Source organism: Megalops cyprinoides, chromosome 13 (genome assembly GCF_013368585.1).
Source record: "Megalops cyprinoides isolate fMegCyp1 chromosome 13, fMegCyp1.pri, whole genome shotgun sequence".
Lineage (NCBI taxonomy): Eukaryota > Metazoa > Chordata > Actinopteri > Elopiformes > Megalopidae > Megalops > Megalops cyprinoides.
The window spans coordinates 30,902,509-30,922,768 of NC_050595.1; the positions used below are offsets into that span (position 1 = coordinate 30,902,509).

Here is a 20,260-nt window from a genome sequence, read left to right on the forward strand (position 1 = left end):
CAAAACAAAATGAAGAAGAACACAAAGGAGATGCCGGTGGACAGGTACACCAGGATGTGTTGGCGAAAGTCAATTCTGATGTGAGAACAGGATGGCTGTGAGTGAAGAACAACAGCAATTTGCTTTCTTTTGGACTGACTTCAGCACACAAATCTGAAATGACACACAAAAACACATTAACCTGAAAGTGTTCACCTAGAAAAAAAGACATGTTCTTATCCTCACCCAACCCTGTCGTACCAGAGTTAAATACCATTAGGTGATTGGTGCTGGAGTCTTACCAGAGTTAAATTTCACGCAGAGCAGGGCACTTGCATCCCTCTGCCTAGTTCTGCATTAAATACAGACCTAATTGGAAAGTGGGGCATTATATAGGACATGCGAAAAAAAAAACCTCAGCAAGGACAGGCACTGAGGATTTGAGAGATGCGTCTTCCCCCAAAGCTGGAGAAAACACTCCAAACACTCAAAAGTGCTCAGGGAATCCTGCTTTTTTATTTATGCGGCTGCCCAGAAATGACAGGCCTTTGGGTGAATCCAAAGAGCAGCCCACCACAGAAGAGCTGGCCGCTTTTACATTTGGTTCAATCTACACTTTTGGCCCTTGTGTCTATAACTATCCTTAATTTCTTTGTATCGATGAGATTGCAGTCACTAAGGGACAAAAGGGTCTTTTTTTAGCCTTAGATCCTACCTTATTGACATCAATACCAAAATTGACTTGATAGATAAATGAATTTACTTCTTTAAAAGGCCATGCATAACCAAATGAGGAGCTGCTTAGTGGTTAGGAGGTCTGGCATGATGCTGACTGCTCCAGGAGGATATGTTGTATGGTCGTGTGATGGATCCCCGTGCTGTGCAGGGGACACACACTGAGCTGTCTCACAGCATGGGTGATCTAACATCCGAAAGGTGTTCAATTTTTACCAGTGACCTGCACTAACACTCCTCTTTCTATGTACCACCCTCTCATTTCCCGTGAGTGTAAACTGTGTATTTTTTGAATGGAAGAAAGTTTTTTATTCTTATCACAGTCTGCAAATAATAATCATAAATTGTTACAGTGTACCGTTTAAATCCGCGACGAAACAGGACGACTCTTTGCAAAGCGGGAAAGAAAAGGAAAAGGTGTTACATCCCGCTTCCTTGTTCTCGTTTATTCTTGATTTTCCCCTCTCACAACGCGTTTCAGTGGGAAAGGCGGCAAGAGGAAACCAATTAATCTCGACGCCCTCCCCGACGCGTTCACCTTCATTCGTCTTTGGCTCCTTCGCGAACGATAAGTGGGTCACCGGCAGATGCGGGACTAAGTTTGGCATCATACCCTTGAAGTGCGCCTCACGCGGGCGCGAGAAAAACATGCGCGCCGCGATTCCCACCGACGCAAGGCTGTTCGTTATAATTGGAAAAGGTGCGTTCGCCCGTCCTACCAAAGAAAAAAAAAACTTATAGGAGATGTAATGTAAGCGCTTTGCTCCTTGCGAAACTGATTTAACCAAGTGTTGCTTATACATTATCCGGAGATCGGGGGCAGTGGATGGAATAAAATACATGTGTCAATTGAAAATAAAAAACAAAAAACATTTCGCTAAATGTGAACTTGAAAGCACCTGAAAAATTGTCGCAGCAGTTAGAGTGTATTCTGTGCAACGCTTCGCATGAACAGGAATAGACAGATGTGCCAGCCTGTTGGTTTTACGGTGTGGCTTTTTAGAATACACTAAGCTGCTATGACTTCCACACCTTGTAATTGTGCATTCAGAAAATGTATAGGCTACATAAAGTGGTGCTGTCTCATTTCCGACAGTCAAGATTTAAAAAGACTGAAAAAACATGACAAATATATCACATTGCAAGTTTCAAATTAAATGTTATACGTAGGCAAAAGTGCAGGAAAAAATAGAAACATATGATTCTCCATCAGAATCATTAAATAATCAGTCAGTTCTCAGTTTCCACACAATGTTCATCAACACAAAGCACGTAATGTTCTGTATTCAGGTCAACTTATATAGCGTAGGTTTCACATCACATTGCCTATCTGGATATTTACTTACGCAGTTGCTCAAGGGTACAACAGCAGAGTGTCTCGCCTGGGAGTTGAAGCTACCACCTTATGGTTTAGAACGGGCTTCCTTTACCACTGTAACATACTGCATACTGCATGTTCCTAGGTTCAAAGCGCAACTTCCCATCACATCCAGGACAATTTAACCGTTATTCCTCTATTAACAGCTAGGATATTTTCTGGCTCATCAGTTCACATACAAAAACATTTTACTGTCTCACAGTGCAATATTGTTCGAGAAGCGGCTTACCTTGCTTCTGATCCCTTCCATGGCAGACGCTGGAAAGGCCCAACCCGTGGAATACCTAATATAAATATCCCTTCCTATCTGCCACCGGGTTAACCATCATTTGAGTCGATGGAAGGCAAAATCTCCTTTGTCTGGGGCTGCATGAACCGGGAGGAATATGGTTAAATCCCAGAGTACCTCAGTCCTCTCTCTGTCCTAGATAGCACTGCTCTGTTTTCTCCTCACGTTGTGAAATAGGCCACGACTTAGTTTACAGCATGCCAGCGGCCTCGCATGCCACAGTCAAGGTAAAGCATCAAGGAACATGGTCAGAGCAAGAGGGGAGAGGACCCGATCCCTCTAATCAAACAGGCCGACCACCTGCCACCTCCATTACCTCCTAAGTGGTCAGTGGTAAACTGCTCAAATCATTATGCAAAACATTAATCATTTTTTTTTTTTCTACTTCAGAATCATTGTGGTCATGATTAAAAGACAAGATATTCTTGAGGCGTGTATATGCTGTATCACGTATGAGAAGAACCGTCAATTGACAGAGAGGATATTTAGTAAACCAAGGCCTTAGTCAGTCTTCTGGAAATGAAATAAGCAAATAAACATGAGTGACTTTGAAGAAATATTCATTAGACCCTGGAATATGCTTTCATGTAGTAGTACAAAGACTCCTTACTCAATGCTTGTAGAAAAATAAGGAACAAAATGAATGATCCATTTTGGAGATGCACAGCTGTTTATTATGGCATCAGGGGAACAGTTATGTAGCTAACATTTTATTGAATGCCAGTCCATAGACTGCTCAGTGTTTAAGATGATGAATGTCTCTCATTTAGTGAAAAGATTTTTCAGTCTGGGCTGGTATAGAGTAACCTGTCAGAATCCTGTAAAACAGTACAGTGCATGTGGGTAAAATGATCGCAGATAACAAATACTGACTGGACTGAAATATAAAGCATACTAGGCTTTTATGGATCGGGTCAGCCTGGTTAAATTTTGCTGTAACAGGGCTTGTTGAAAGCAGACTCCACTCAGATATGCAGTATTTCATCATCATATAACCTGAAGTCATATTCAGTAAGTTAATTAAAGTCTCCCTTCCAAAATCCTCATACAGTGTATTTTGTTTGCTTTTTCAGAGCAAACATGAAATCGTGGCCTCAATAGAGTGAGTTGTCATTTGTTGTTTCATCATGATTCAATGCTTCCACCTAGCGGTCGCTCTGGTGCATCATTTAAGTTCCAACTCAGCTGAAATAGCATCATTGGCCCTTCTTTCTTCACTTTTGTCCTTCAGCTTTCTGCCTCTAAATATACCCCTGTAATGATGTGAATATACAGTTGCTGTCTTTTTCTGATGGATCCAAAATGGGTGGATGTGGAAATGTGAAAGTGAGCCCAGAAGTGCTCTGTTCAGAATGATAGCTGTCACACCCCATTAAAGATGAGTACACCAATTGAGGGACAACATTGGCACCTTAGCAGAAACACTAAAGAGGGAATTTAGCAAGACAGACATAATGAGCTCACCATAATATTTCAGTCAGCAAGTAGCTTTAGCTTTACAAGTCAGAGCTACAGCAAATGGTGTGCAAAATACTTTCCCTACAGGAAAAAATCTCTTATCAGTAAGAAGATGAGATAACTTAGCATTGATTTGCCATGCAAGTCTAGGATAACTAACACACAAGAGGAATGCTTATAGTTTATTGCCAAAAGGGAAGGGAAATCCCATTATTTATAGGTAATTTACATTTACATTATGTTTTCATTTAGTTGCTTAGCAGGCACTCTTATGCAGTGCAACTTAAATAGGTTACAATTTGTGCATGTTATCCATTTACACAGTCGGATAGTTACCAAGGCAAGTGTGGGTTAAGGACCTAGTCCAAGGGTGCACCAGCAGTTCCCCATTGGGGAATTGAATTGGCAACCTTTGGGTTATGGGCCCTGCTCTTTCCCACTGCACCACATTGCTGAGTGCGCTAGCACAGCTATTTCAAAAGGATGTACCATTTAGCATGCACCTGAAGTCTGAAGAGGAATGATGTTTGAACAATTTGTGTTACACTCATTATGAAGCATGCCAAATTTTGTTTGTTTTTCTTTGCAAACACTCACATGAAATGAATAATGGCAGGGCATAATGCTTATCTATGCTATGTTCAGATATGCTATGAAATATGAAATCCATTATATAATTGTAATCATAGCACAAAAGCAAATTTTACCTGCACAGTGATATAATACTGAGGTTGTAAGCCTTTGGAAACTACTGTAGTCCATTTTTGCCCCATAACTTTTAAGATTGGGGTAGAGGAAATATAGAAGGGCATCTTTGTTTATGAACCCATGATGTATGATCAGAGAAATTCATTAGGGGCATGCCAGTTTAAATAATGACAACATGTTTCTTCCTTTTTAGTGCTACCTTGAATGTCATTGTAACTGCAGGGCTGCGAGTTCAAATCTCAGATGAAGTACTGCTGGCAGACCCTTGAGCAGAACACTACACCTGAAATCGCTTAGCAAATACCCAGCCATGTGAACTGGTGGTAGTGGGGGAGGACCCTTTAAGAGGAAGATATGTGAGAATTACATGGCCTTTTCCATCATTTGGTCCTCGTGGTTCCATCTCCCACCCCTTTTTTAACTGGTGCCATAAAAGAGAAACTGGACCGAAAGCAGAGCCGTCAAACTGGCATTGGACATCTCTGTGTTTGATATAAGGCCTCAACAGCGCAACTCTGTGCTCCTGTGCCACAGCCTGACTTTTATTAAGATGTGCTCAGAGAAGCCAAAATATCAGAAGCAATTGCTGTCACTTTAATTTATTTCCTCTTAGGCAAATAAATATTAAGCTTGGAGCACAGGGACTTGTTACAATAAAAGCAAGCTGATGGGGCATTTTTCCCAAACTCTCTTGGGACTGGCTGCAGGCACAAAAACCCTCAGCTTCATACAGATAGAGACTCTTCTACATCATTAAGAGGCATTAACGATGACGGCAAACACAACTTTCCAGTATTAGGTTCCTCTTACATCCATAGTGGCCAATTTTCAAGACTGAAAAGCTGTAATATAGAGGCCAGCACAATGTGGTGCCTTAATATCAGGTGTATTGCCGTAGAGAGGATGAGGATCTCGTGATTATTAGAAGTTTTCTGGTGAGGTGATAAAAATAAACAGAATCTTAAAGCCATAAACAATATACAATGCTGTTGTTGTGGGGGAAGCTGTCAAATAAAACTGAAATGTTAATCTAAATTATCCAATGGGCTCAGTTTGAAAGCTGTTAGAAGTGATACCAAAGCAGGGTGAAGACACCATCAAACACTGACATGTTCTTCATTTTCCTCCCAGTGTGTCTCCTGCAGCCTGATTCATGAGGTTCAACTCACTTAACTCAATGACTGCCCTATGCCACGCATTTGATGTGATAATATTGTGCAATGTAATTGTTGTGTATTCTACGCCAGGTTTTAATTAGAATTTGATGTGTGTTCAGCTGTCTGTGACAGTTTTAATACCTAAGCTCACACCATCCATAGGGAACAACAATGATGTTGTAATAATTATGTGAACTGTTCTGTATACAGCATGTACTAGAAAAACTGAAAAGGATATTTCAGGGGGATTCAAGAGCAAAGTTTTGCCAGATGAATCTGCCTAATCATATCTTTATTACCCTTCTGTTTTAAAGTATATTTTATATTGATACCTTATAAACATCAGATGTTTATGTTTATGCCTCTTTCTATTGGTACTAGTAGATTGGCCATTACATTAGTTATTTGTATCATGTTTATCATTCATAATCCTCCATATGTTGCTCTAATGAAAGCTGTTAGTACAGAGTAGACGACAAATAACAGTACAATTGAGCAGCAGACTTTATTGTGGGAGGCATGTACAGCTGGATCTGAGTCGTTGGGAACAACTGGGGTGCAAATAGTGGACCATTTGAAAGTCTTCATTGGAGACTATAAGGGGCCAACCATGGAGGGGATGGGTTCTGGCTGGAGATGGGACTTTGTGGCAAGGGAAGGGTTTAGAAGCACTTCCTGTGGACGATGGAGGGCCCTGCCTCCTCGTACTCGTCCTTGCTGATCCACATCTGCTGGAAGGTGGAGAGGGAGGCCAGGATGGAGCCGCCGATCCACACAGAGTACTTACGCTCTGGCGGGGCGATCATCTACAAGGAGAGCAAAGGCAGGCATGAGAAATCTAATATATGTAGTGACATTATAGCAGAGTTGGGATCCACGTCAGCCACTATATATTTTCACCAGGGAGTATGTACTATACATTGGTATACTCCTTATAGCCATTCCACAACTATGTTTTCTGCAATGCTCTGTATGCATTGCATTTATTTTTAATTGATTAGCGCAGAGTTCATAATTAGATGTTTCAGTCAAGCAGTACAGATCAAACAGTTCATTGTCCAAGACAACAATCAAATGCCAAATATACACCAAACTCTCTTTCACTGTAGTGAATCAAGATCTGTCTTTTTATCATTTACAAAATTTCAAATTGTCTTTCTGTTACTGTTTAAAACAGTCATACATTAAAAAGGTTCATTATGAGAGTGTCACACATTCCTATCCTCTGTGAGTGGGTTCTGAGATACTGATCCCCAGCAGGGGGACAGATACAGGCCACACAATTATATCCGCTCTCAACATGATCGTGTGTCAGTGGACCAAACCTCAGCCTCATTACAGATCGCCTTGGCCTCCCACCACAGGGAGTGATCTATCTGATCGCCTGTCAAAGATCTTCTTCATATTTGTCATCCATCCAATTTGGAAAATATTTTTCTTTCAGTGGAGGATGGGAAGGCATTCACAAATCAATATTATCACTGCTTTTCTCTCGACCGTGTTATTTTTAGTCTCAAAGAGAGATTAATGGGCTAGATGAAAAATTGGAATACTTTTCAGACTTGTTTCTGAAGCCCCAGGTATAATATATATGGCATGAGAAGCAGGGTTTTTGGAAGAAATGATGGTAACTTTTATGGAGATGAATTAAACTGGCAAAAACTGTTAATTCAGTAGATGTGAATTTCCATACAAAGTGTGAAGGTTGTGTGTGGTTATAGTTATAGTGGTACTTTTGTTTGGTTTGGAGTCCAAGGAAGGGATCGCACCAGGGCTGAGGTTGTTGGCCCCTTGAGTGGACATCATAAACAGGGAAAAGAAAGGTTGGAGATGGGGTGAAAGGCAGATGCTGTGAAGTTCAATATTCAAATTACTGACAGTGTTGTCTCCATCCAATACTGTGAAATCTGGCACAAGGACCATGGCAGGGAGAGAGGACAGGAGCAGGACTGAGTTATCTGACATCAGTGTGTTCATGATCAGATCATCATGAACACACTGTGAAACGATATAAGTGAAGAGAGTTCACCTTGATCTTCATGGTGCTGGGAGCCAGAGCTGTGATCTCTTTCTGCATGCGGTCACCAATACCGGGGTACATGGTAGTACCACCGGAGAGGACGTTGTTGGCATACAGGTCCTTACGAATGTCGATATCGCATTTCATGATGCCGTTGTATGTGGTCTCGTGGATTCCAGCAGACTCCATACCTTGTGAGGGAACAGATGAGGTTTAGTGGGTACTGGTGCTTTTTATGCATTGTGTACATTGTATGCTGTGAGACATGGTGGATCGGATGTGGGTGGGAATTAGGGTCTGATGGGTTGGGTATGTGTTCAGTATTGTTGTTGCACAGTTGAGTAAGGCTCTTTGCTTCAGTTGATTCAGTTAATAACCAGCTCTGTCAATGGATGGCAGAATGCATAAGGTATAAAACTAAGTTTTTCTTTGTACTGAATAAGGATTTCTGCATATGTGCTTCTATAATACAATAAATATGGACTTTATTAGCTATTAGTACGTTGCACATAACCCACATGGCAGTGACTGCTGTTAACATGAGCGTGCGGGTCTGACCATAGCCTAACCACAGCCGAGCTATGTTACTTGACCACGCTCAGAGAGCCATGCTGGGAGCTTTGTGATGGGAGGCAGAAAATAATTTACTCCCAGACTGAATGATGCAGGTTGCATGCTGTGCTTTCATCCTTGACGGTGTGGTATTGCACAGTGTTATGGCACAGCTGGGTAGCCTGGCACACTGACATGGGGATTCCAAAGCCTGGGCCCTTAAGATCACTTTCTCTATTGGATGATATCCCAGCAGAGCTTTAAGAGCTTTTTGTAGACTGCCAACTGGTAAACCTCTGAACAAGATCAGGAATTTAAGTCATTAATTTTGAGCATTGATTGAGCAAATAACTGCACAGTCTATGCAGCTGTAGTGTTGGGAATCCCTGCACTGCTTGAGTGCACTAATAATTCCCTGAGAGACAACTAATTCTGTCATGTCATTCACTCTGAGGAGTGTTTCATCCATGACTATTTTAGCTTATTGTTGCTTAATATTAATGTTTTAGCTTAAGTGTATGATGCTTATGATTATGATCATTATTGTCATTAATAAAACAGAACGCTTATCAAGGAGGAGCTATACCTTTGCTATACACAATAGTCTACAATTGTCCAGACAATCTAGTATGGTCTATGGTATAGTATAGAGACCAAATACAGACCAGTGTGTATACTAGTGTACAGAACAAAAAGTATCAGTGAGAAAACAACAATGCTTTCTGAAAATAATATAAAAAAATTAAATGACATAAATGCATGAAAAAGCTCAAATGGAATATGATTAGGGGAATATTCCTGGACTGACCGATGAAGGAGGGCTGGAAGAGGGTCTCAGGGCAGCGGAACCTCTCGTTGCCAATGGTGATGACCTGGCCGTCAGGCAGCTCGTAGCTCTTCTCCAGGGAGGAGGAGGAGGCGGCGGTGGCCATCTCATTCTCGAAGTCCAGGGCCACGTAGCACAGCTTCTCCTTGATGTCACGCACGATTTCTCTCTCAGCTGCAGGACAGAAGGTCAGAGTCAGTGCCCTCATAAGGGTATTGGTTAAGGTCACAAAAAACAGCAGCCAACCATTCCACTGCCAATGGGCCTTCCAGCTCTCTGAAAATTACATGACTGGACTGGTTAAATTCAGGTGATTTTTTTAGTACACTCTGGTAACTTCATTAAGTACTCCAGTAAAATAAACGCTTTTGAGATAGCTATAGATCTGAATTATGGTTTGGGCATGTCTGGATTGTGCTTATGGAGTTGTGGGTTAAAATTCTGAGAGGAAAACTGTTGTACCATTTTATGGTACTAGATTGTTTAATGCTCCAAACATGTACCATTGCTTTAGCGCCAAAATTTAGGATTGGGAGCACATGTGCCACATTGTCAGGCATCTGTTTAACTAAATGAGAAGAAACACAGCATCTCATTTGCCTCCCATAACACCCAAGACAGCGGTTTAATTTTTTTTCCTGGACACATGCATTAAGTCTTTTCACCAGTAGGTTGTGCCACTTGCATACTTTGCTCTGATAAAGTCACAGTTTACTGTTGAGAAACTGTGGCAGGGCTCATGACAATGACTCAAGACGGTGATTGTTTCCATGATGTTTCCACAGAATTTCAAAGGGCCTGCACCTCTCTGTGCTTTAAGTTACAGTGCTGAAAGGCTGAGAAAGATCATGACAGTCTTGTTCAGATCTTTGTTATAATCAGTCATAGGTGGGAATTGTTGAGACTCATGTTTTTTCTCAGTAAAAAAATAAAGAAGATGGGTGCCAATTTGCCCTTTGGAAACAAATTTAATTTTTTTTTTTTTGGTTTGTTCAGTTACTTGAGGCATTTGAGTTTGGAGAGAAAATGGTAGTACAGGTTTACTTCTGCTGTATTGATAAAGCTACTTTCTTCTTAGTCTGACTCCTTAGTATACAGCTAAATGTTATGGCTAGGTGAGAATTCACCAAGCAGGCCTCAAATACACACATACAGAAGCACCACTGTGATAGACATTGCTGTGTGTGTTTGTGTGTCTGTATGTGCGTCTGTCTGTGTGGATGTGTGTGTGCGTGCATGTGTACAGCAGAGGACATGCTCCTGAGCTCTGTCTCTAATGTTAATAAATAAAGTGCCTTCCCTGTCCTCGGTGACAGGCAGGCATGCATGCCAGCGTCGCCTGGAATGCCACCTCCCGATGTCACAGGAGGCATGGCACGGGCCCAGCTGCCGAGCCTACCCATAAGCCCCTCTGTTTCTCTGCTCACCCCTCTCCCCTTGGCAGCTGTGGTGCTAAAAACTCTCCTGAAACTATTTTTGGTTTGCACATCTTTAGACCTTACAGGTTGTGATGGACTGCGCTGCTTTTAAAAGCCTTTGGTCAAACATACTTTCTTTTCCATTCTTCTTGCAACTCCAGAACAAGCGTTCAGAGGAGGATGTCCATGTCAGTTCTGCTACTGCTATTAGCAAAACTAAAGAAAATGTTACAGTTCTGAACTTAAACACTTGTAAACTTTCAGGATCTTTGATGCAATTTTGTCCTCGCCTTGAATGATTTCTTTACTTCAGTTTTCTTTGTAGTGACTGCTATAGTTATTTTTTATGTAATTTGTTTCTTTAGAGAGCCTATGGGAATCAGCCTCCAACTGTAGACTGTGAAAAAAGGTTGGGAACTGACATTTCATTATGCAGGTGCATTTATTATACTGTTAGTAAGAACATGGAAACAAATTAATTTCTGAAACACTGAGAAAAAAATAAACTTTTACCCAACATTTTAATTAAACAAGAGCCTGACCATCTGGCTCTTGTTTTTCAAGATAACCAATGCTTTATCTCAAACTGAGCCCTGCTTTAGCAAATGCAAATGTAGTTGTTTATTTCAAGACTGTAATTATTGAGTTAAACAAAGCTTTGATTCTTGGTTGACTATATATACCTATAAAGATGTTTAACTGTGTTCTACTGAGATGACCATTCTGCACCGAGGACTCTAACTGACACTTTGATGGTCATGTGACCCAGGTCTTACCAGTAGTGACGAATGAGTAGCCTCTCTCAGTCAGGATCTTCATGAGGTAGTCAGTGAGATCTCTGCCAGCCAGGTCCAGCCTCATGATGGCGTGGGGCAGGGCATAACCCTCATATACAGGCACGTTGTGGGTCACACCATCCCCAGCGTCAAGGACAATGCCTGCACAGGCCACACACACACATTCACACACACACACACACCTGATGATGAGACAGGCTCATTGGCCATCGCGTAGGTACAACACACAGCCAAAAGAGAGACTACAGTGACTCTGAGGCTTTGCAAATCTCACAGGTTGTGGTCTGTATTCCATACAGTAGATGATAGCATGGATATCATTGTACTGATACAATTTACCATACTAGAGGCACAATTCCTTGGAACTTTTTTGGAGAAAAAAGTTAAGGGGTCATCATTATGGTCATGTCCTTGAAATATTATACATTTACTGTTCGTTCCTTTCTTTTAGCGTGATATTGCTCATATTCGGCATTTAGTGCCATATAGTTGGACTATTTCCTTTGTTTAACTAGCATTTAACCAACACCTCTTCTAAGACACTTTACAGATCCGACTCAAATTTAAAGGGTTTAAGATTTGAGTTCATTAACAGAGTGAGGATTAACAGGCTAGTCAGGACAGGCTGAGAGAGTCCCTGCCAGCTCCCATTTTAGCGCATGCTCACGGTCCAGGCTGGACCTACCGGTAGTACGGCCAGAGGCATACAGAGACAGAACAGCCTGAATGGCCACATACATTGCCGGAACGTTGAAGGTCTCAAACATGATCTAAGGAAACAGAAGAGAAATGGACTAATCATAAAAATGCCAGTGAGTTCTGTTAAAATGAGGTGGACAGGCCATAGAGCAGAGTGTCTCCTAGGGACCTTTGCTCCGAACTATAAACGATTACAATCACACGTGGAACACTTAAATTGTACCCTTGAGATTTTTGTTCATTTTTCCCCAATAAAAAATCTTTGGCTGTATAAATGTGGTAGAGGATGTGTGAGATATAGTTTTAAAATGTCCCACCAAAGCTAGGGAACATCCTCGATAATAAAATATAATATAATATAATATAATATAATATAATATAATACTTCTGTGTGATTTTGGGATTCGTAGTGGGAGTTTTGTTGAATTGTGAAATTAAAGGTGAGGTGCAGGTGTGCACCTGGGTCATCTTTTCCCTGTTGGCCTTGGGGTTGAGTGGGGCTTCAGTCAGCAGAACAGGGTGCTCCTCTGGGGCCACTCGCAGCTCATTGTAGAAGGTGTGGTGCCAGATCTGGGATGGCAGAGATGACCATCATAAAGGACAAGAACAGGTGGTGTCACATTGAGAGAGAACTCCTGCCTTTGAGTATGACAAATCTAGGTGGCTATTTCCAGTATGACTCCCTGGCTTGTTCCAGAGAAGATTTTGACACAGATGAAGCCATCTGCCAGTTTTCACATGAACGGAAAGTAATGTAGTACAGGCAGTTAGCATGAAGTGATCCTGTTTTTGGAGAGTATAAGTGCACACTGTGGTGACAGGAAGAAAACGGCCTTTGTCACACTGCCTGCGTTGACCTTCACAGTGTGTTTCCAATGCAGTACTAACAGGTTTGGGGAGTAACAGAATACATGTAACGTATGTATTTAATACACATTACGTATTTAAAATTAAGAAGAATTTAATTAAAAAGAAAAGAGCGCGCAGCCTGCCTGACTCACAAGATAGTAGAATGCAGAGTGAGACAGAAAGCAACCAGTGCAACGCGTCATGGAAATACCGGGATCATTTTACTTTGCAACATAACAGTACAATGCAAGCTGTGTTTGCCAGCAACCAAACTGCTATCCTCTTCAAAAGAGTCGACCTCTAACCTGAAGGAGCATCTTGAAGTAAGTTCTCTTTTTCATTATTTAAGCTAATATTGATCGCTAGCTATCTTACATAGTTTGGCTGCATTGGATTAGCTATTCAGATAGCTGGTAGGCTAGTAGGTATATGTAACGGAGCGCCTGTACCTTTAAGCAGAAGCAACAGCGGCAGTGCGGCGTCGCATCAACTGACGTCACGGTATGCGACACTTGTCATGCTAATTGTTTGCCGTGGGATCCCTTTAAAAGCCCGGCACTGCTGCAGCCAGGTAGGCGATTTGAATTCTGTTCGATTTGGCATTTTGCGTCTTATGCTCCAGTCGTTATCGTTGTTGAGCAGTAGTTGAGTGCCCACGTCTCAACCGTGAAGGGCCAAACACTTGAAATATTGCCCTTATCGTGCGTCGCAGTGTGCCGTATTTGGGGTACCACTCAATCGGTGGGTGCGCGTCCTTGTTTAAGTTACCGGCTGCTTTGCTGTGTTGCGGTGTCAGCACTTAGCAACGGGAGTTCACCTCTCTTCGTCTTCGGCCGTGGTGGGTCGCTTACCGGAAGTACACAAGATCAAGGCTGCATTTTGGTCACCGGCTGCTGTTTTGTCATCAATAACCCTTTTAGTTTTATGACTCTTATTTAGCGAATGCTCTATCGCGGCGGCACCGTACGAGGGTGGCCGGAGCATCTGAGTGGTAACGTGTGATCGTGTGTGTTGGTGCGTGTGTGCGTGCAGGTGATTGTGTGAGTTAGCGTTGAGGGCGCTGGGTGTGTGTAGACGTGCTCCGTGTTGGCGTGGGGTGCATGCTCGTGCGTGTGTGTGTGCGTATGGATATCGGGTATGGGGTTTCCTGGTGGGTAGCATGAGGAATGATCTACTGTGATATTGTATTGTAAACATAACCTTCTTTGTTAGCTGTCTTGGTTGTTGTTGTTGTCTATTTTCGGTTTGGGTGTCTTGCGTCTGATGCTAGGCCCCACCTGTGACTAGTCTGCCCTCCTGGGCCCGTGTGTTTCACCTTGACTTTTCACACATTCCAGGATTGGTTAAGGCACCTTGTTGTGCCCGTTGGGGAAGTGTTGTGTTGTGATTTGTACTGGTGTTATTACCTGTGGCCATAACTGCTATTTGGTTAGCCCTGTGGGCTCAGACCTAACTGGTGGGGCCCTTTTCTGATGTTGTCTTATTATTGTCTTTCTTTTCTTTCCTGGCAGGACTGGGGACATCCAGTAGGGAGGCTTGACACCTGGTGGTGGGTATTTGTGTCTTTGCTCCACTATCATTTGCAGTGTAGTGTCACCGGGGTGTGCAGTGCAGTGTGTGTGTGTGTGTAGCCACGTGTGGTCCTTCTGACCCTCCTTCCAGACAAGGTCTCCCTCTGGTAAGCTCCGCTCCTGTTCATTCTAGTTTATTTTGTGTCTTCGGTATCCGCTATCGGTACGATATTCCTCTGTGTCTAACTGGGTGTTTAGCCCCACTAATGAAAGTGTAACCATCAGACCAATCAAAATAAAGCGTGTATACAATTTTAATAGAACCCCGTCTCTGCTTCATCCTTGCACGAACCTGTGTGCCTTGGTGTGGATTATACAGGAAGCTGGTTGTATTTGGTAACCGGTGGTTAGTTCCCACCAGGCTTATTTCCTACATAGAGATCAGACCTCCAGTAGGTGGCGTAGTCGACACAAAGCTCTAATCATTGCCCCGGCGCCTCTACATTTTGGCGTAGTCGGCAGGATGCTCTAATCATTGCCCCGGCGCCTCTACATATAGTATTAAAGCTAACTAGCTAACAAGTAGATACAGTGACAAAACAAGTGAAATTTCACATGTTCAAAACTGCGATTACTCGAACAATTTTACACTATGCATATTGTTAAGCTACTCCTTTCTCACTCAAAATGTATTTAGAGTGGCTCGTTCCTTTTCTAACTCGTGTTTTCGTGTAATGTACAGTTTTTGAATTAACAGTTACAGTCCTGAAGAAACTGCGATGAAATGCCCATAGACTTAACATGGGGGTGCCAAAATGTTAGCCACAACAATGCTAAGTGAACATTCATATTCTAAAAATAACCGTTCAGAGCCTTAGTCGGTTGAATTATACTGGTGCACATCCATATAAAACTTTCATAAAATACTTTAAATGTTTTTTTTTTCATGTGAAATGTTATCATAATTAAAAAATATAGAGTGTATTTTATGTATTGCAGTAAAGAAAATCACTCAAGTTTTGCTATTTAGATTTTGACATCACTTGGACATAGTTTGTGAGAATCACCCACCAGTAGGCCTATATGCCACACTCACACTTTTACTTACATACTTTAAAAAATTAAAAACACAGTGTTCAGAAAGTAATCCAAAGTATTTAGATTATGTTACTTACCTTGAGTGATCTAACAGAATACGTTACAAATTACATTTTAGGGCAAGCATGCTGTAGTCTGTAGTGGAATACATATTAAAAGTAACCCTCCCAACCCTGAGTACTAATGCAAGAAAACAAACACATTATCTGTTTATCAACTAAGATTACCTAAATTGAGTATGTTTTGCAGTATTTCTAATGAGAGATATAAAGCCACTATGATGATTCACGATTCTCAAGCAACACTTTACTTATCAGCATGGTATACTCATTAGTCATGAAGTCTAAAGCATTTGCTTTGACGTGGGTGGATCTGTATTCATCATGTTTGGTAATGTTTGGTAATGTGATGTTTGGTAATGTGTACCTTCTCCATGTCGTCCCAGTTGGTGATGATGCCATGCTCGATGGGGTACTTCAGAGTGAGGATACCCCTTTTGCTCTGGGCCTCGTCTCCTACATAGGAGTCCTTCTGACCCATACCGACCATCACACCCTGATGGAGGAGAACAAAAAAAAGGCTACACATAAGGGACCGGCTCCTTTATTTTTCAATCATGGTAGAAGTTTGGTAAAGGAAATTGGACACTGAACTGTCAACTTCAAGTACTACAGGCCATCCCCATTTCACAGTGATCAACATTTATATTTAAAATTCATGACTTACAACATTAAAACGCTAGGGAATGAAAACAAAAGTAGTGGGGAAAAAAGTCAAAAAGCCAAGAAAAGGAAAACACACTTTCCCCATCAGGCCTCTTAGTTTTAGTCTAATGTGTTGTCTCCTATTTTAATGTACTGTTTTCATTCTTTGAAATTTGGGCAAGGATTGTGTTTCATGTCTTGCTGTTCTCCATGTTCTAACATTCTTAAACTGTTGCCTACCGCACTGAATATTTATGCTTTGTGTGCAAGAATATTTAACTATACAAATATTTACACAGGATAAATATATAAATATCATGCCATAAACGTTGAATGAATATTGATTTTGACTTGAATATAGAATGAATATTTACCTTCATCCAATATTTATTTGGACTTTCTTGTGAAAAAGTTTGCTTTTGGCCTGTGCTCAGCTGCGTGACTCCTGCTCATAAAATTGCACCATTGGGAAATAGGACTTTGTTCTGAAGGTTTAATTTAAACCAGTCATTAATCCACTCAGGGGGTTCTGTGCCCCAGGAAATCAATGTTCTGCTGGAAAGTACACCTCCACAAGCGGGACTGGGCACCTCTGATAGGATTTCTACTTGTCTCCCTCCATGTAACATTAACATTCATAGTACTATGCTTATCTCTATAGCAAACGGCCTTCAGTAGGCACTTCAAACTAGTTCATGCTTCCCTGGCTATAAATACCAAACAATTCTCTCTTGCAGGCTTAGCGTAAATCCCATGGACTAAACAGATTATGAGTTCAAACACATGCACTATTGTACCATGAAGACCTGCTAATGATATTATACCCTATTAGGCCCTTGCCAAGGCATTATGTGATTTTTTTTCATGGAAAAAAATGGACTACAAAGGTGGAGCTTTTGAAAATTTGAAAATGTGGCCACTACTGAGGAGTAAGCAAAAGAATGAACAGACAAATCTGAGCATCTGATGTTCTCTTTGGACTTTGAACTGAAATGAACAGTATAAAAGTATGTTAAATAGTTATGTGAAGTGAAAGACACACCACAATGAGCAAAAAAAGGTACTTGTGCCGTGGGTAGGCACCAAGGTAAGGAACCACCAAAGGACGCAATCACACTAAAATGGACATCAATCCACAACATAATCCAAAGCTCACCGTATTTATCATGTTTATGAATGTAGAAGACTTTAGATACTTTAGTTTAGCAGGGCAACTGATGGTCATGGTGGATGGCTGGGATAGGGGGTGGGGGGAGGTGGGGGCTCACCTGATGACGAGGGCGGCCCACTATAGAGGGGAAGACAGCTCTGGGGGCGTCATCCCCAGCAAAGCCAGCCTTGACAAGGCCTGAGCCATTGTCACACACCAGGGCAGTGGTCTCCTCCTCGTCACACATCTTCGCTAAGACAGCTGGAGTCCTGCGCACACACACACACACACACACACACACACACACACACAGCAGAGGATGGTTGAATCTCATTAAGACACCAGAAAAACCGGACATACATGCATGTGGCTGGCTTCCAAATAGGAACCAAAAATCCACTTAGTCAGCCGGTGTGTTGTGTTCACATGTGGGACAATAACCTCTATAGCCACCTCTCCATAGCAAGACCCTTTTTTCCAGCTGAGACAAAACAACAATAACCCTGGCAAAACATTGAGGGACTGTTTCAATCACAATTCAGTCCTTGTATTGTCACAATTGGATTTAATCAAATCACAAACAGTTGTTAAATGTATTGTCTTTTCTCATAGCTTACACAATCCCTTTTTCCAACTGAACTTTAGAATTACTAATAGTACATCAGCCTTGCCACACCACAACATTCCCTACATTTACACAGGAGCTTGAATCGTGACGAATGCAAAAATCTGAATGCAATACACTTGCACGCAGCCAGCGGCTGTCTTTCACACTCCAGTTGACACAGTGCGCCACAGCAAAGAAAATACAGGACAGAGAATTAATGCAGATCCACTGATGTCACCTTCATGACCTGCAGACAAATCTCTAGAGGGCGCTAATGAGTGATGGGACAAGGGGACCTTGACTGACATAACCCACCCTACCCCCAGAGGAGCAAAGCCTGCTGCATTCCTCTGCTACCGGCTTCCAGTCATTGTCGGAGAATGACATAGCCCAGCCTTGACCTTGTGAAGTCTTAGAGTTTAAAGGCACTTCTATTCTGACTGAGCCACTCAGGAGCCGCCATCCTTTAGCATTTTCCATTTTAAATTGAGATATCAACCTTTAGTCATGCCACTTACATTTTCTGTAATGACAGAACTTCATTTATAGGACATTTAATGCATGTTCTTTCCAAAGAGATGCAAGATGCAACATTGCCATTTGTCTGTTTGTGAACTGGCATGCATTTAAATATGTCTGAATGAAATAAGGGTATCCAATCTAGTATAAAATATGACCCTCAAAATATACACTGCAAAAGAATAAAAATCAGTCAAACAATATACTCTAATACTCTATCTGACTGTATAGATATTGTGAATAGTTCTGGAGAGGCAAGTTAAAAATGTGGCAGAATGATACAATTACACTGAAGCACCAAATGCAGACATTGCTGTAACAGCACATACAGATACAGTAGAAATTAAGCAAAACTCACCCTGGAAATCTAGAGAGGAGATGGGTGCGTCTGTTGCTCCCTTGAGAGAGTAAGCCAGCTTTCACCTGTGCTCCATATTTATACAGGAATCTACAGGACCCTGTCCGCTGAATGCCTCCAAACCATCAGCCCTTTTTAGGAGACATCATCACTCCAACGAGCGGACGCAAAGTCTAAAGGCAGGTGTCCCTCCGTCCAAGAGAACGTGATTGGTCAGCGGAGCTGGAATCCGTCCAGCTAAATGGGTTGCTCGCTCTTTGTATGGGTTTAATATTAGACAGTAATTTATTGCACGACGGTTGCGTGGCCTATTGAGGGAAGGCTGGTTGATGGTGCATTCACAGAGAAAGGCATTTGGGTGTCCCGCGGCATTGTGCACTATAAATAAGATCTTGTACATAAGTCATAATGGAGGTATGTCCATTTGTCTGTCAGTCAGATGGGCCCTTTCTGTGAGGGAAGCATTCCAATGCCTCCACTTCCAGAATGCCTTCAAAGGAAATTTGAAAGCCGCTGCAATGGGTGTGGTCAATACCCCATTGTACTCATATAAAGCAAGGTCCTGTGGGAAACACCATTATGGGAGGAGTCAAAACTGCCCAATAATTAAATGGAAGCCAAAATATGGCAAGGCTTATCCAAACCATGAAAACAATGCTTAATGTATTGGTGGAAAATAAACTGTCACCATTTTGACTGGATAGGTTGCTTAACACATCAAGTAACTAAGTAAGTCCTGTAAGTACATCCCTCAATAACTTTGTTGAAGTTACTTTTTTGACAGTATCAACTGAGCCACATAGACAATTCCATCATTGATTTATTTTCCTGCAATCACATCGTACATACAGAGCAGGAAGACATGTTCAGAAACATTAATCAGGATGTTTTTGAATGTGTAGCAGTATGTAAACATATGAAGAGTACTATCAGTGAGCATTGTCATATACAGTGCAGTACATAGAACCTAGAACCTAGAACAATTAGTTAAGAAGCAAATAACTCTGAAGGAACACTCTGGTGGATTTCTTCTACTTTATTATATACAATGCGGGATGGGGGAGGTATGCACAGCATGGTCACTGAAAAATGTTTCTCCTTCATCGTTGGACTCCAGCTAGACACTGAGCGCTTGAGCTCACATTGAAAATGCTTACATCAATGTTCAAAGCACAGACAAAATATACAATTTGCTTTGCTTAATTCCTGGCTGTGTGAATCTGTGAGATCTCAACAAAAATATGTACAGGATCACTGGATACCCAGGTGAAGCAATCCAGAATGTATTGTACATGATAGTGTTTGCAGGTCCCGTGTGGAGAGTGAGTGAGCTGTAGGCTAGCTACTACCCTTTATAACTCTCCAGGGCAAAGCCTGGAGTCTTCTCAGAGGCTACCCTCCTGGCCTAGTCTGCTTTATAGACCTCCGTCAGCTGGGACACATTCTTA

General features: G+C 41.9%; 1 protein-coding gene across 1 annotated transcript; it reads right to left on the reverse strand.

Annotated features, from left to right (window-relative positions):
- Nucleotides 1-6,190: 6,190 nt before the first annotated feature.
- acte1 (actin, epsilon 1) lies at nt 6,191-18,898 on the reverse strand. Its single transcript, XM_036543509.1, has 9 exons — nt 18,813-18,898; nt 17,447-17,597; nt 15,901-16,029; nt 12,476-12,586; nt 12,003-12,087; nt 11,297-11,458; nt 9,085-9,276; nt 7,734-7,915; nt 6,191-6,510 (listed from the first exon to the last, which is right to left on the reverse strand). Exons 2-9 carry the CDS (start codon nt 17,573-17,575, stop codon nt 6,367-6,369), a joined length of 1,134 nt encoding a protein of 377 aa, XP_036399402.1. The 5' UTR covers nt 17,576-17,597; nt 18,813-18,898; the 3' UTR covers nt 6,191-6,366.
- Between the last annotated feature and the right edge of the window lie 1,362 nt (nt 18,899-20,260).

What these genes read in the sequence shown, in the direction of transcription:
- acte1 (XM_036543509.1), bottom strand. Translation starts at nt 17,575, where the DNA reads ATGTGTGACGAGGAGGAGACCACTGCCCTGGTGTGTGACAATGGCTCA. An exon ending in CTACTCATTCGTCACTACTG is followed by an intron (nt 9,277 to 11,296) that starts GTAAGACCTGGG and finishes TCTGTCCTGCAG; the next exon opens with CTGAGAGAGAAATCGTGCGT. An exon ending in CTTCCAGCCCTCCTTCATCG is followed by an intron (nt 7,916 to 9,084) that starts GTCAGTCCAGGA and finishes TTCCCTCACAAG; the next exon opens with GTATGGAGTCTGCTGGAATC.